Here is a 16,396-nt window from a genome sequence, read left to right as displayed (position 1 = left end):
AAAAGGCATGTGGGATTTGTTCTTCTCTTTCTTTGAAGCATATTCAAAGCTAGATAAGATCTCAACCAATGTAGACACAGCCAATTGTTCAGATATTTGTCTCCCATATCAAGATGAACCAGTATGCTGCTTTGTTTAGAAGCATGCTGTGGAAATGTACATCATAGAATTCACAGCTTAGCAGTGAGGTTTTCTGAACCAATATGTCGTACCCTTGGGGAAAGGGGGTTGGGGCACCTTGCCAAAAGTGGAAAGAGCGCAATCTATGACCAAACTCAATTGATATGTGGACTTTCGCATCTAAACTCAGTATCCACGTCTGCAATTAAGAATCTGAATCTAAAAAAAAAATATTTTTACGACCTCGATAGTCTAGTAAGTAATGAATATCTCAATTAAATATTTTAGATATTATCATAAAATATAATATTTAAAATCAAATGCTATGAATAAATATAAGAACATATTCCATACTAATTAGTGTAAATTAAATCCTTTCAAATATTCATAGACATACATAATCATAAATTTAATTCAAAATAAATCATATATAACTCAACAACCTTTGATTATGACCACACTTATACCCTATGGCAGGGTCAGGGTTTAATAATAATAATCAGAATGCTGATGCATAACCTCTATTAACAGGGTCTACTGAATACCAATACATAATCCTCATTGGTAGAGTCCACTGAATATCAATGTATAGTCTCTATTGACAGGATCCACTGAATATTAATGCATAACTCTCACCGACAAAATCTACTAAATATAGTTAGGCTGAGAATTCAAATTCGATGCAAAAATAAAAATATATTTGTAAGATAACATGTATATCATAATTCCAATCAAGACATGCATATTCCATAATAAATAAACAAATCATAGTTTTCTAAAAATCTCAATATTTATAAATTACTCTCTGTTCAAACATAATTTTATAAATCATATATGAATTAAAGACTAATTATTTATTTTCAAAATAAATTATGAAATATCTTGAAAAAATAATTTATTACTTATCTCTGTAAAAATAATGAATAGACAGATACAATCGATCTTGAGAGGATCTTTCAGAATCTATTATTCAAAATATATTTTTTTATCAAAATTTGATTATAAATATTTAAAAATAAAAATCTTAAGTTCTGACATCTTTATAAGGCTGGCAAAGTGGTAGCATCCAATATACTGGTCGGTCCAATCAAGATTATTTTATCTGATCAGATAAGAATAGGAAACAGATGATTTAATAGAGATCAATGGTAATCAAATCTATTGGTGCTCGATAAAAATCAAAATGGAGAGTGGTATGCCATCCAATGGTCAAAAAAATTTGATCAAGTAGCTTTATCTAATCAAAATCACTTAAGATATAATGACTTAATAGTGATCAACATGGATCTGATCTTGTTATGCTCGATGAGGACTTGGATAGTGTGGGCATGTTATCTGACCAATAGAGTAGTTCAAAATCTCCTATCGAAATCAACTCGGATTCAAAGCAACAGGACTTGAGTGTTAGATGTATGCCCTAAAAGCCAATCAGGCCAACACATACATTGATTTCAGAATATAATTTTATATTTATTATTTTTATTATTAATAAAATTAGGTTATTAATTTCATTCATATTGCGTATGTGTTCATAAATCATCCAAAAAATTAATAAGATGATGACACATATTCTCAAGAGTTGAGAATTTGAGGCATATGTCATTAGTAATTAATTTTTAAATACTTTCGATCAATGGATCATCATGGAGATGATGATAGATCTGATAAGATTGATGCACAAATCATTTTTTTTAAGATAGATGAATTTTGAGGCTATAGAATAAGGACACTGGAGCGAGAGTGCAGGTGATTGTTAGAGAACAAGGATACCAAGCGTGACAAATACAATAAGTTACTTGGATGTCTACTCATTCATTAGTGACTTACTCGATATTGCAGTAGTGTGATTAGTCCATTGACTTATAGTGCCTCAGCTATTCACAATGTAATTACTGTAATTTGACTGCACATATACTTGGTCCCTAGCATATGGGTCCTTACGATGTATGTTAGCTACAGTAGGTTCATTGTAGGAGTACGATGTATATCTATATGGAATATATCACTCTTAGTAGATAAGAGAGACGATCCTATGTGATTTATGAGATTGAGTTCAGAAAATCTTGATCAGGACAGTATGAATAGTAGAAAAAAATTCTCATCATTTTCACATCAGGAACTCAAGTCGCATAAATTTGACATATGACAAATAATAGAATTTGACAAGTAATTTCATAATCTTCGTCTAGTTGGAACTCTTGATAAAAAGATTAAATCACATAGTAACTACACCTAGAGGTTCATCGATTCCATTCTATTGGAATGCCACTATATATTGCTAGACATCACAGTGGATTGCGAGACTCATAAGAATTATCTTGATAGTCAATAATTTTTATTGGATGATTTGAAATTATTTCAATCTATTAAAAAATATTTCAATGATATTGATAATAGAGATCACAACATATCTTACTATCAAATATAATGAGAACTTATAGAATTACACACAAAAGAGAATTGGTCAAGGACTTAAGATTAAGACTTGAAGGTCCTAATTGAATTAGGATTTATGAGAAATCTTAAAAGATTTTGGATTTTCATACTAGCATATGGTTAAACCCTAAAATGGTCAAAGCACACGCCAACATGAGTGGATGCCAAGAGTTGTGCACCCAAAACACTTATTCAACACTAAGAGTAAGAGGGTGTGTGTCTAAGAGTTGGATGCCCAAGGCTAGCGCCCAAAGAATCCTTCTCAAACAAGGATTTGATTAGTCAAAAAGTTCGACATGTCAAAGATCTATGGAACTAGGACTCCTATATAAATTCATTCACTTAAGATCAAATCTAATAAAAGTCTGATGCCTCTATCTCTCATGCCTTCTATGTGCATTGATTTTTCCATGTTAAAAGGAGTTTTAATGTGGAAAGAACTCTTGACACATCTTAGACTTGATGCGTCGATACACCACGTGAAAGAGTCCTTGTGCGCCCCACATCCTCACATTAGAAGGAGTTATAATGTGGGAAAAATTCTTGGATGCCTAAGAGAATAGTGCGTGAAGGAGTTCATGCCTAGAAGAGGGCGCTCAATGCGTTGGTGTGTTTAAGAGCAATTCTCTCTAGTGCCTTACATTTCTTAGAGTCTTTTCTCATGCCTCCCTTCATGCCCTAGAGAGGTCTTCACGTGAAGAATTTTTTCACGCCCTAAGTGCTCACATCTAAGAGTTAGATGGCCCAAGTTTTCTCAAGGGTTTCACACCAAGAAAGATTCTTGGAAAAGAAAGAAAGAAAAGAAAAGAAAAAGGTTGCATGCTGATTTTCTTGCAAAGGAAATCAAAAAGGATTTAGGAAGAGTCTTTGATCTTTCTTATGTGGATACCTGTAGAGGTCGAATATTTATACGGCTTCAAAAAAATCATGAAAACAACCATGATCATCAGATGATGGTGAAGAACTATTCGTACAAAGGTAAAGATCTGATCTTTCTTCTCCTAATCTTAATCTTAATAACTACGAGGAATCTGGAGTTAATTCGAAATGAGATATCATGTGATTAATCTAAAAATTATTCATTCACTGCATTTAATCACAAAATTTTTATTTTTCACTGTACATATCAACCCCTGATTTCTAACATTGGGATCTTTCTTTGGATTCATAGATTAAGTAGAGAGAGAATATCAGAAGAGAGAGAAATTAAGAAGATGAAATAAGATTGATCAGCCAACACTGTCCGATATATATCCCAATCAGTTCAATCAAGATGATTTAATCAATCATGATTAAACTAGTATATATATGATCCAATGAACATCATGGATAATCAAATCTAGAAGAATCTAGTCTGCCTAGGGTTGGTGTTGGTAAGTTGCCCAGTGACCACGAGTGGAGATCCTTTCCACTAGGATCCAATCAAAATTATTAAAAGAAAGCTCTTCATTGGACTAATCTTAGAGACATAAATTTCATAGAGAGGAAGGAAATTCTAGAAAAAGTTGTAGAGAGAGAAACTAAAGAGAAAGTGAAACTTTCTAGAGAGAGAAAGTAGTAGAAAGAGAAAGTAAGAGAAATAAGAGAGAGAAGGGAGAGAAAAAAATCCCTCTTCTTTTTTCTTTTTCTTTTTTTTCTTGTTTTGTTTCTTTGGTTTTCCTTGGCAAAACATGGGAGATTGCCCTAACCCTCTCTAGAACATAGAAATGAGAAGGACCCTCATGGGTCCGGTGGTGGTATGGCCGGTGAGGTGCAATGGCGCAGCTGACCATCTGACAATAGTCGAGTGTGCAACCAGTGGTGGTGGGTGTCGGGTGGAAGAAAGCCCAAGAAAAATGAAGGATTGGGGTAAGATCCAAAGGAAAAACAAAAGGATTTGAGGTTAAATTGTGATGGTGAAAGGAGGCCATCATCCATGGCATCTATGGGTACCGCAAGCGGCCACTATTATGAACAACAATTAGGGGAAAACAAAGGATTCAACTAGGAGAAATGTGATGAAACAAAGGATTCAAATAGGGCATCCCAAGTTCCGATCAAACCTAGTGATTTTCTAGCCGGAATTCATAGTTCCAAGGCTTAAAAATATAGAAAAATGATTAATTAAAAAGTGATTGATTCTTACCTTCAGTCTGGTGATCAGTGACCCGATTTTCAATGGGCATGATAAAAGAACAAAGCGAACTGAGAAAAAAAGAGGACTTCTTGAATGAGGATTTGACGGCCGATGGTTGTGGGTTTCACAAGGGACTTGATCCTTTTAAATAGAGGTAGAAGGGGGAGGAGTTGGAGTCCTCTCTGGCTTTGATTTCTACTAGAAATTAGGAGGAAGAAGTCTCTGAATCAGTCATCTTCATCGCTCTTTTTTTTTTTTTTTTGGAGGGGTGCTTTAAAAATCATGCAAGATTTTTTTTCACCACTTTAAAATTCATACAGTTTAATTGGCTTGGTGCCAGAGCCCCAATCCCCCAAACCCCAATCATTACTCTTTTTTAGTATTCAATCTAATTCTGATTTCAATTTCAAACACAAATCAATTGTATTGAAAGATATAGCCATTCTAATTTCAGTCATGAACCAAATGCATCCAAGATTGAATCCTATCTTATTTGCCTAGCTTGGTTCAATGATGTTCACCAACAATCAGGGCTTTGTCAATACTTGTATCCCAAAATAAGTAGACTATTCGTGATGCATCAGGAAAAAAAAAAGTTTAAATTTGAATTGGATGTTGAACACCAATTACCCTTTTTGAGAGAAGACGTACTTGTGAAGACAAGAGAATAGGTCAACCAATATAACTGTTGAGTTAATTCATATTTGTTTAGGGAGGAGTACTTGAAAGAAAGTGAACCATCATTTCAAGTTTACACTTTGTTGCAAGAAGAAAATATGATATCTAACTAATAATATTTGTCGCAACCAAGAAGAAAATATGACATCTAATCCACAACATTTTTTACCATGACTATACAGGAAATAGCTGTTAAATTCACAAACATGTCTATCAAAGGCCTTCTGGCTGGGTATATAGTTTCCTTCTGATAAATTATCTGTGTCACTTTGCCTTTTATGTACTTGTACAATGAAATAGTTCTGATGCTTTGGAGAAGAGTGGATCTTAAATGAGAATTTGTGAAAGCAAGGCATTGTTTCCATCCCGAATCAAGTCTTTCTATGCCCAGATGAAGCCATGAGAACAGCTACAGCAACAATAAACATAAGCAGCATGCCTGCGAGTAACACATAGGTCCTTCTTGATGACCTTCGGTACTCTCCAAAGAGGACTACCCCCCAGAATGTGCTTACGAGTGGCAGCGCCTGATTGACATTATCACACATTCAGTAATCAGTCGTGTATAGTTTTAACATACCAAAACCAATGGCAGAACATTCTCATATAAAGAAGTTTTTCTGTTATCTATACAGATATAGCAACATTTTGTGGTTGCAAGTAATGAAATTGATGGCAGGCATTGAAACAAAAAGATTTAGTATCACCTAATAAATGGCATCAAAAGCTTCTGTCCATATGTTTTAGCAGAAAAGTTTTTCGATGTCAGAGGTTTTTGCTTATGTCTGCAAAAACCTAAAGGCAGGAACGTTGCCATTAACAAGTAACACTCATTCTTCCATTAGAAATCTTGATAGCTACTTGTCAACCTATATACAGTTACCACAGACATGTTACTTTTGAGCATACAAGTAGCAGGCTGGTATAGTTTAGTGTAATTTTTTTTTAAAAAAAAATCTTGAGACTCTTGCTAATGTAGGAAGTTCAAGCAGGTGTCAAAAGCAAAGCATAAGTAAAAACCAAGGATTGGAAGAATTATATGTACTAACCTGAACAGCATCAGCTGCAGCATATCCAGCTGCTTGCCCACCCATGAATTGAAAGCCATTTCCAAACCCACATAGCAGCCCTGCCAGAAGAGCCCAATGTCTGCCTTTCCAATCCTTCAAATAAGCTGTGAAGGATGAACTTGGTAGCCCAAGCACGGGTTTGTAGAGAAACCAGATATTTAGACCAATTCCAACAACAAAACAGGAGACAGAGAAGTAGAAGAATGCAGTGTAGACCACTAAATGTGGCACCCCTTCTTTCAGGGTGTGCCACTGGTCATTGGTAGCCAAGTTGAATGCTGGAGAGAAGAGCGAGAAGCAAACGCCTGCAAAGAACACAATGCTGAGGCCAAGACAAGTGTTGGACCCGATAACCTGCAAGCAAAAAATTCTTATTGGATGAGTATTTGCTATTATAGGCTAAAATAGGATTCAAGCTCCAAAAGTAGTCAGTTTGCTGACAAGGAATAAATAGCTACTAGATGTTGCTCATAGGCGCAAATATGCAATTATGGATCGAGTTCCTGAAGAAAGTAATATTGCATCACTGTATATGGATGGATAGAAGCATGAATACATATGTATGTATAAAATATTCTTTTGGTCATAAAATGAAGTGATCATAAAGGATACTGATCATAGACAGAATGCTGCAGAACTAGTGACCTTAATTGATCTTTTGTTTTCAAGCTGTATGAGAAATTCTGCTGTTCCAGCTTTTGCTTTCTCATCATTGAAATTGGCATATGAAACATCAGAAACTCCATCTTCCAAGTCTTGGGGTACTCCAGCTACAGGAAGTGAAGAAACGAAAAGTCACAAGGGACCCATCTTGGAATATAATATCAAAATCTTGGCATCTGGCATGGGTACCTCTGTTTGAAACATTGCTGAGCTCTTTATCTCCATTAGTACTGCAAAAAAAAAAAGTTTAGATGTTAGATTCAGTTGAAAACTAGGCTTGCAAACAATGAAAAGAAAGGTATAGTTTTAATTATTAGTATGATCTTTCTATGGTTCAGTTATTTTAATTGCTTGTCATGGGCAGCGCGAGAAGAGACCATGAACTTGACATGGGTTCAGTGAAACTTTTAGTTTTTTTAAGGGAAATTTTAGTTGTGTGATGGAACTCATAAGCATAAAGTTGACCATGATTTCATGGTTGGGGGTGGCAACAAAAGAGGATGCAGCAAGGGAAAGCAGTTTGAGATGGTTTGAACTTGGAACATTTCCATCATGGGTGAAGCCCCAGCACAGAGAGTGTCGCTGCATGGATTATAGGGTCACTGACTGGAGAGAGAAAAATGATATACAAGTAAAGAGACATCTTGAAGCTAGACATGTTTTCAGTTGATTATAGGGTCACTGATTGGAGAGGTAAAAAATGATATACAAGTAAAGAGGTATCCTGAAGCTAGACATGCAGGTTTTCTGTTTTGGAGGAGTTAGTATTGGATACAAACTAATCATGAAATGATGATTCATAATAGCCAAGAGAAAATTAACAAACTAAAATTTGTCTTACATAATGTTCAAGTATTGCTTAGAACTTTAGGAGAATAATTATCCATGGAACACTCGCAACTGCATCAGTGACAAAGGTGAAGGTTTTCAACTATTTTCAGAATTATAAAGGGCCTAGAGAACAATAGGTTTACCAAGACCTCGTGTCCTACTTATTTGTAATATCAATATAAAGTTATGGAGTTTATAAGAAGTTAAAAGTGATAGAAAAAAGTGTATAAAGATCTGCTCGATGATATTGCTAAACTTGATTTTTCTTAATTTTCAAGTTCCAAGGAGGTAAGAAGAACCAAAAGTGATGAAAAAAAAAAATACCCATTCGTATTCTGGTTTTTATTTGAGGAATCACTAAGTTTCTTCTCATTATCAGCTGCATTGGAGGAGTGAACAGCAGATCCAAGACAAACTGCAATCAAGAAGCACCCAACTCCAGGGAAAAGAATCTCAGCTCTATTGATGCGGTCGTCTAGAAAATAGTTGAAGGTTGTGCCTAAGATGTCAGGAAGGGTAGGTAAGATATCAGCTGAAGCCTGATGCAAAATTATAAGAGATGAAACACAAAGTGTTGCTCCACTGAAGCATAATGATTTCATTTTATGAGTACTTTTGTACAAAATTCTAGATGGTGAAATGCTGAAATTATCAATAAGAAACTCCAATTCATTTAATCATGCAATGCCCATGCAAAAAATTATCTAAGAGAAGAAAAACTTATCAAACATAAATATCTGCTTTTAGTTCCCCAGCGAACTGTTGATATGTGTCCTACCAGAGAATGAGATGTGAGACATCAGTTTTGATGTTGTGCCCCACTTATTTTCAAATATAACGATGTTGATGGAGCCCGAGTTACATGACAAGCGTATATAACAAAGTCAACTTTTAGATCAGATGTGATGGAAGGCCACAAGAAATTAACAACTTCAGCTAAAAGACTATAAGAATGTAAAGTTTGTGGCAAGGAGAAAACATTGCAGTATAATGGAGATTAGCTTTAGAAATGGATACCTATAACAACTGTCATACTTGAAGAGATGACCTCTGTAACTGAAAGACCAACATAAGCCCAAGCATACTGTGTGGCCAGATTCCCAAGGCTGAGCACAATTCCACCTGCCATTGCGAACAAGACTGAAGGCCAGTTGTCCTGCATGTGAAAAACAGTTGTTCAATAGGGGACTAGAATACTGATGCAATTTATATGCACCAAAAGAGTCAAATGAGCAAATAAATAAACCGCAGTGATAATTAGATTACTTCCATTTCCATGCAAAAATAAAAAAAATCATCTAAGTCAATATAAAACTGAGTATAGCATATGGTCACTGCTCAACAAAAGAAAATAAGAGATATATCAATACCTGACAGCAATATTACATAATTTTTATAATAACTACTGAGATAAGTAAACATGCCGGTTCAGAAAGACAATAACAAAAATGAACAGATTATATCTTTTGATTTACTGGGTCTGAGTTTGTGTTAAATAAGAATGAAAAAGCCTTAATTACTTCATCCTTATTGTGCATCATATGCTTTAAAAGCAAGTTCAGATTTCCGACAAACAAGACAATGCATACAATATAACATCTTGTTCTTGCCTATGCTCAGAATATACACAATAAAGTGGACCCTCCACAATCTTGTGAAGTTTAGAACTAGAAACTTTCAAGAAGCAGTATATCTTACACCCTCCAACTGTATGGATGTTTCATGACAGAGATTAACTGGCAGACATCCAGACAAATGTATGACATTAGTCCTTCACAAGTAATCATTCATGTGACATGTTTGGTGCCAGCATTCTAAATAAAGGCAGATGCCCATTATCTACTGCCTTTTAGATCAGACATTGATTGGGAGAAGAACAGTCAAAAGCTGCAAATTATTAAGCCTTTACCATGTAATGCACATAGATGAGGTGTCAGTCATTGTTTAAATTCATGAAACAAGTAGGAGCTCTTCACAGGTGGTTTTAACTAGATATGAGAATGAAGTAATGACAAAATTGGCTGTACTTCAAAATGCGATGGTGCTTCCTGTGCTTCACATCTACCATGATTTTAAGAAAAAGAAATAAAGACCTTGTAACCTAAATGCACAACTACAAATTTTTATTAACTACTCAAGGTAGACAACATTCTCAGATTTCATCAATGTAGACAACATTCAATAGTCACACAATGTACCTGGTATTTTTTGAAACAAATTGTGATGCAGTTCAGTGAAAAACTAAAAAGGTAATGTATCTTTCACTGATGCACTTCTGTGATCCATTAGAATTCAGATTTTAAATAGTACGAAGTATCCCAACTATAAAAAACTAATTAAAAAATATACCAGCTAAAAAAGAACTCAGGAACCATGCTTGGTTTCATCTGTCACAAGCTAAATAATGCCAAATTCTTCATCTACCTTTGACCAAGTCGTAGACTTCTACCAACCCCCAACAACATTTTCATTTAACAAAAAGACGGTTTAACAATTAAAGATCAAAGAAATGACCAACCTGAGCAAGCTGGGTGAAGAAATTTGGCATATTAGGTTTGCTATCTCCAATCTGACCAATTGTTAGAGCAATAAGCACAGCAGCCAAGAGATTTGTGAGGGAGTAATCAAGGTATGTATGCTGAGGCAGACGACCCCTCCGCTCTAAGAGAGTCATAACAGCTGGCCAAGTGCCCAAGAATGAAAGAGCAGCCAGCATGAGGGCAATGGCACCTCCTTTATCTTCTACCAAATACATCGTCTGAAAAAGTTTTGTTGCTCGAAGAAAGAATCAGAGGAAAAACCTGAAGAAGATGTAAAGAATTCACCAGATATTTTATGTAAACCATGCTATTTCAAAGATGGAAGGACCACAAGATTTAAAAGCCATGCTGATAATTCACGAATAAACATATGAGTGGGGAAAGATGAAGCAGAAGTTTCTGCAAAAATAGAAAACTTATATAGGAACATAAGAAATTAGATGAGAGAAAGATCAAAAAAGATTAGGAAGACTAACTACGAAGATGCCACATCAAGATACACATTAAATTTATCCAACCAAAGCTTGGGCAATAAAGCAGCCTAGTTGATAACACTCATATAAACTCAAAATAGCATTCAATCATGAAAACAATCTTCAAGAATGAAATCTCCTTAAAAGGATCTGATTTTCAGAAGAATACAACAGAACAACAACAAACTCAAATCTATATATTCACACCAAAAAATGAAAAGAAAAGAAAAGTAATGAGAAGCTTCAAAAGAGAAGGAAATCCCAGGAAATGAAAGTTTAGAACATATACCAATAAATCAGTGTCTGATGTGGATTTTTTTCTTGCTGAGGTTAAAGAGAAGTCTTGTTATGGCCCATAGAACCCACAGATGTTATTTGCAAGTGTTGGTACAGTAGAAAATGAAGCCCCGGTCTGCTACAAAAAGAATAAAACAGAAAATTGCTGGAGCTGATCCGGCTAGAGGGCTCCAGTGCTTAAGTCAGATAGGATTTTGAGAAACAGCAGAGAGACAAACAATGTAGAATAATCTGAGATGAATATATGGGACCTTCTTTATTGAGGTAAGTCCTCATCTGGTTGCCTACATCCTAGAAATATGAATCCAACTAAACATGATCAAGCTATGCCACGTGTTGGTGATTGGAGGTTGGATTTTGGCCACCCAGCAACCAAATAAGTTCTTCACAGAATAAAACCTATTGGAAGCAGGTTAGCTTGGTTCATAGCTTGAATGGGATATGCTTTTGGAAGGGAATAATATATAGCCGACCAGTGAAATCCCAAAAAAACCACCAAATGAAATTAAAAAGAACTATTGGAAGAGAAAAAAAATGAAGAAGAAGAAGAAAAAATAATGAGTAAACCAACTTGCGTCGAAGACTTGCAATCATCAACAAACAACGAAAAAATACTAATATTAAAGCACTCATGAGTCAAAAGATTCCAAGGAAAAATCCATCCAAATAAATGATACTGAAAGCGAGAGAAAATTTTTCAAAGAATAACAAACCTTATGCTTTTCTTCTCTTTGACTATTCTTTGTTATAATATATAGCAGCAATTTGGGCTGGAAGACCAGGCATCACTTCTTCCAGTAAAAAATTCCTCCACAATTACAGTACCCATTAGAACAATGAATAATTCTGAATGCAGGGTGTTGCAGCTTTATTTCTTCCAAGGATCCAAATATAACAACTAGAAAGAGAAAAATAAGCCAAAAGGATCCAAATCAAAGATCACAATCTAACAGTAGCAAATCCATGCGCCACCTTGGAGGAAGAAGATGGAGAAAAGGTCTACAAAGGAAGCTCCGATACCAACAAAAGAGCTTGGCGTCTCCACCTTGCTTACCTCCAAAAGGAGTATGAGAACGACCTCGGCATCCGAGAACCCAATAGGTGATGAGAAATGGTCTAAGGCAGGTCACAATCGGCAGAGATTTTTGGAAGGAATTTATAAAGAATCCGTTTCTGATATTTCGAGGCCATGTCGGCATTTTTTTAAGGAAGGATGTGAGAAGAGTCAAGAGGAGAGACCACGCGAAGTGGATTTGAGTCTTTTTCCTAAATAATACATAAAAAAAATTATTTATTTAAATAATATAAATTTTAATTTATTTATAAATCTAATGTAAAAACATAAAACGTCATTTTGAATAACATTTTATCCAAACCACGTCACCCACAATTTTCACGTAGATATCGTCCAAAAAAAATAAAAATAAAAAAAAGCTATTTTGAATGGCGTTTTTAAAAACGCCATTCAAAATGATATTTTTTAATTTTTTTAAAAAAATAAAAAAATGAGAAAAAAATGAAAAAAAAATTAAATTTAAATTTTAAATTTATAAATAAATAAAAATTTTAATTTTGAATGAAATTTAAGATATAAAAATTTAAATTTTTAATTCAAATAAAAAAGATAATTTTAGATGGTTTTTTCTTTTCAAATTAATTTTTTAAAAAAATATCTAAATAAAAATCTTAAAAATTTAAAAATTTAAAAATATTATAGAAAAAGAAAAAAGGAGAAAGAAATGGGAAAGAAATAAAAATTATAAATTTGAATTTAAAAAAATAAAAATTTTAAATTTAATTCAAAAACATCATTTCAAATTCTTTTTCCATTTCAAATTAATTTTTAAAAAAAATGTTCAAAAAATAAAAAAATTAAAAAATTAAAAAGTGCCATTAAAAAATTAAAAATTAAAAAGTGCCATTAAAAAATTAAAAATTAAAAAATTGAAAAAAAAAGAATTATAATTTGAAATTTAAAAGAAATAAAATTTTTAAAATTAATTAAAATAAAAAATATCATTTCAAATTACTTTCTCAATTTTAAATTAATTTATTTAAAAAATATTCCAAACAAATAAAAAAATAGCCTAAAAAAATTTCATAAAAATAAAAAAAATGAAAAAAAATAGAAAAATTATATAATTATAAATTTAAATTAAAAAAATTAAATTTTTAATTTGAATTAAATTTTGATAAAAAAAGAAATGCCATAAAAAGTGAAAAAAAGATGAAAAAATGTGAAAAAAAATTTATAAATTAAAATTAAAAAAAATAAGAATTTTAACTTTAATTCAAATAAAAATATCATTTCAAATTACATTGTCCATTTCAAATTATTTTTTAAAAAAATTATCTGAAGAAAAGAAAAAAAATATTGTAAAAAAATAAAAAATATCATAAAAAAAGAAAAAAATAGAATTGAAAAAAAATAAGAATTATAATTCTAATTGAAAAACAAAATTTATAATTTTAAATATTAAGAAATAAAAATTCTAATTATAATTGAAATAAAAAATATCATTTTAATTAACTAAAGGAAAAAATGAAAAAAATAAAATATATAATTTTAAATTTATAAATAAATAAAAATTTTAAATTTGAATGAAATTTAAAATATAAAAATGTGAATTTTTAATTAAAATAAAAAAGATAATTTTAAATTATTTTTTTCTTTTCAAATTAATTTTTTTTAAAAATATCTAAACAAAAATCTTAAAAATTTAAAAAATTAAAAATATAATAGAAAAAAAAGAAAAAGAAATACAAAAAAATAAAGATTATAAATTTGAATTTAAAGAAATAAAAATTTTAATTAAAAATTAAAAATTTAAAATTTAAAAAAATAAGAATTTTAACTTTAATTTAAATAAAAAAATATCATTTCAAATTATTTTATCTCTTTTAAATTATTTTTTGAAAAAAATATCTGAAGAAAAAAAATTGATGTAAAAAAATAAAAAATACCATAAAAAAGAAAAAAAGAAAAAAAATAGAATTAAAAAAAAATAAGAATTGTAATTCTAATTCAAAAATAAAATTTATAATTTTGAATTTAAAGAAATAAAAATTCTAATTATAATTCAAATAAAAAAAATATCATTTTAAATAACTAAATTAATTTAAATTTATTTTTTTAAAAAATATTCTAGATAAAGGAAGAAAATACCTAAAAAATGCCAAAAATATAAGAAAAGGGAAAAAATGAGGAAAAAATAAATTATAAATTTAAAATTTGAAAAATAAAAATTTTAATTTTAATTCAAATAAAAAAATAATTTCAAAGTATTTTCTCCATTTAAAATTTTTCTTAAAAAAAATATTTCAAAGAGAATATTAAAAAATTAAAGAAATAAAATATACCATAAGAAAAGAAAAGATGAGGAAGAAATGGTAAAAAAATATAAGGTATAATTTTAAATTTAAAAAAAAATTCTAATTTTAATTCAAATAAAAAATATCATTTCAACTTACTTTTCTCATTTAAAATTAAATTATTAAAAAAATATCAAAAAAATAATAAATTAAAAAAATAAAAAGTACCATAAAGAAGCCATAAATTTAAAAAAATAGAAAAAAAATAAAAATTATAATTTTAAATTTGAAAAAATAAAATTTTTAATTTTAATTAAAATAAAAAATATAATTCAAATAAGAAACATCATTTCAAATTACTTTCTCTATTTAAAATTAATTAATTTTTTTTCCATACCACACTGTACGTACCTGTTCGTGTCTCTATCAAATCGAGATGTACCAGTACGATCCGATTCATCTCATAATTAAATTATTCGATCTATTATTATTATTTATGTTATAATTTTTATAGTCCTTTTAGCATAATTTTTTCTCTCCTAATATTCTGAGACACATTCGAGTATGTGTATCCATATGCACAAAGCATAATATCCGATCACTTGAAATTAAATAATATAAAATAAAATTAATATTTAATATTATTAAATAGAATAAAAATATTAAACGTATAAAAAATAGTACAATAAAAATATAAAAAATATTAAGTACAAATATAACAAAAATTAAGTCCCACAAGGATGTCGCGGTGTCCGTGGTCGCTTGGACCTTCTCAGGAAGGTCCTCGCCGGCTGCTCCTGCTCCTGCTGTGATGGCTCCTCCCCTATATCAGTGGAAGAGATCTGCTGATCATACTGCTCAGGAATAACTGATGCTGTCAGATCATCTACGGACTGAGAGACCCGTTCAACCCTCTCATCTGGATACACGGATGGATCTGAAAAGAAAGTATCATACTCATATGGCAAATTGGTACCCGATGATATCATCTGGGGGATGTAGGAAGAAGAAGGTGTTGCCATCTGTGGATCAAAAGGCGGTGGCATCTGTGCAGCATCTAATGATGACATCTGCGGAATATGCGGTGATGGCATATGTGAAATATATGGTGACAGCATATATCTCATATCTGACGCCGGAGCTGCTCCATACCAAGGCGCACAGCTATATGTGTTGGAAATAGTGTCCCAAAGCTAATCGTTAGCCTGTTGACGGTTGTGCTCCTTTTTGTATTAGTACATGAATTATAAATAAATAAAAGTTATTTTGATATTTTTTCATCACAAATGTTTCATCTTCTAATGAACTCCTGTGTTGTGGTGAAGTCCTTAGGACTATTTAGACTTGACAAAGGAGGATTTGTCGCTTAGTCCTTAAACATGTTCGCGACCAAATGATACGTTGTTACCAAGGACGACAATATTTATCGAGCATAGGTCATTGTGTGCCATATGGGTTGGTTGTCCTCATAACCAAAGAGTGTGGAGATACTGGTATGGCATACAGGTGAGATGTAATGGTACATCTGCACTGAACGTGACCAACTACGGAGCTATTTTTGCTGTCAAGATTTGCTCCGATGGGATATGGGTATAAATGTCCCTCCGACCTGAGACCGCCACGGTGACTTGCAAGCAACTCACTGCACTTAGGCACTGGACTACCTGAATTTCTAATTCAGTGACGGAAGGTTGCATGGTGTAGTCAAGTACTTGACTTGTCGGTGCGTGTGTCAAGATGGGATTGACCACTCCAGTTTAGGAGCTGTGTACAGTCGTGTTTCAATTTAGCAAAATCTTGGCTAGGATAGTCCTAGTGAGGAGTCACAGGACTAATTGAATTGAGCACGATTCGGATGAT

General features: G+C 32.1%; 1 protein-coding gene across 2 annotated transcripts; it reads right to left on the bottom strand.

Moving 5' to 3' along the window:
- Positions 1-5,345: 5,345 nt before the first annotated feature.
- Positions 5,346-12,161, bottom strand: LOC105056103 (ureide permease 1). Of its 2 annotated transcripts, XM_019854373.3 has the most exons (9): positions 11,476-11,738; positions 11,217-11,384; positions 10,433-10,715; positions 8,932-9,070; positions 8,239-8,413; positions 7,273-7,313; positions 7,066-7,190; positions 6,400-6,774; positions 5,346-5,877 (listed from the first exon to the last, which is right to left on the bottom strand). In XM_019854373.3, the coding sequence occupies exons 3-9, from the start codon at positions 10,667-10,669 to the stop codon at positions 5,722-5,724; spliced, it is 1,248 nt and encodes a 415-aa protein (XP_019709932.1). In that variant the 5' UTR covers positions 10,670-10,715; positions 11,217-11,384; positions 11,476-11,738; the 3' UTR covers positions 5,346-5,721. The 2 variants fall into 2 exon arrangements, with proteins under 2 accessions (XP_019709932.1, XP_010936487.1); XM_010938185.4 differs by lacking the exons at positions 11,217-11,384; positions 11,476-11,738 and adding an exon at positions 11,938-12,161.
- Positions 12,162-16,396: the final 4,235 nt, after the last annotated feature.

Source organism: Elaeis guineensis, chromosome 13 (assembly GCF_000442705.2).
Source record: "Elaeis guineensis isolate ETL-2024a chromosome 13, EG11, whole genome shotgun sequence".
Taxonomy (NCBI): domain Eukaryota; kingdom Viridiplantae; phylum Streptophyta; class Magnoliopsida; order Arecales; family Arecaceae; genus Elaeis; species Elaeis guineensis.
The sequence above is the reverse complement of the archived record's forward strand: the minus strand, read 5'-3'. Positions and strand labels throughout refer to the sequence as shown.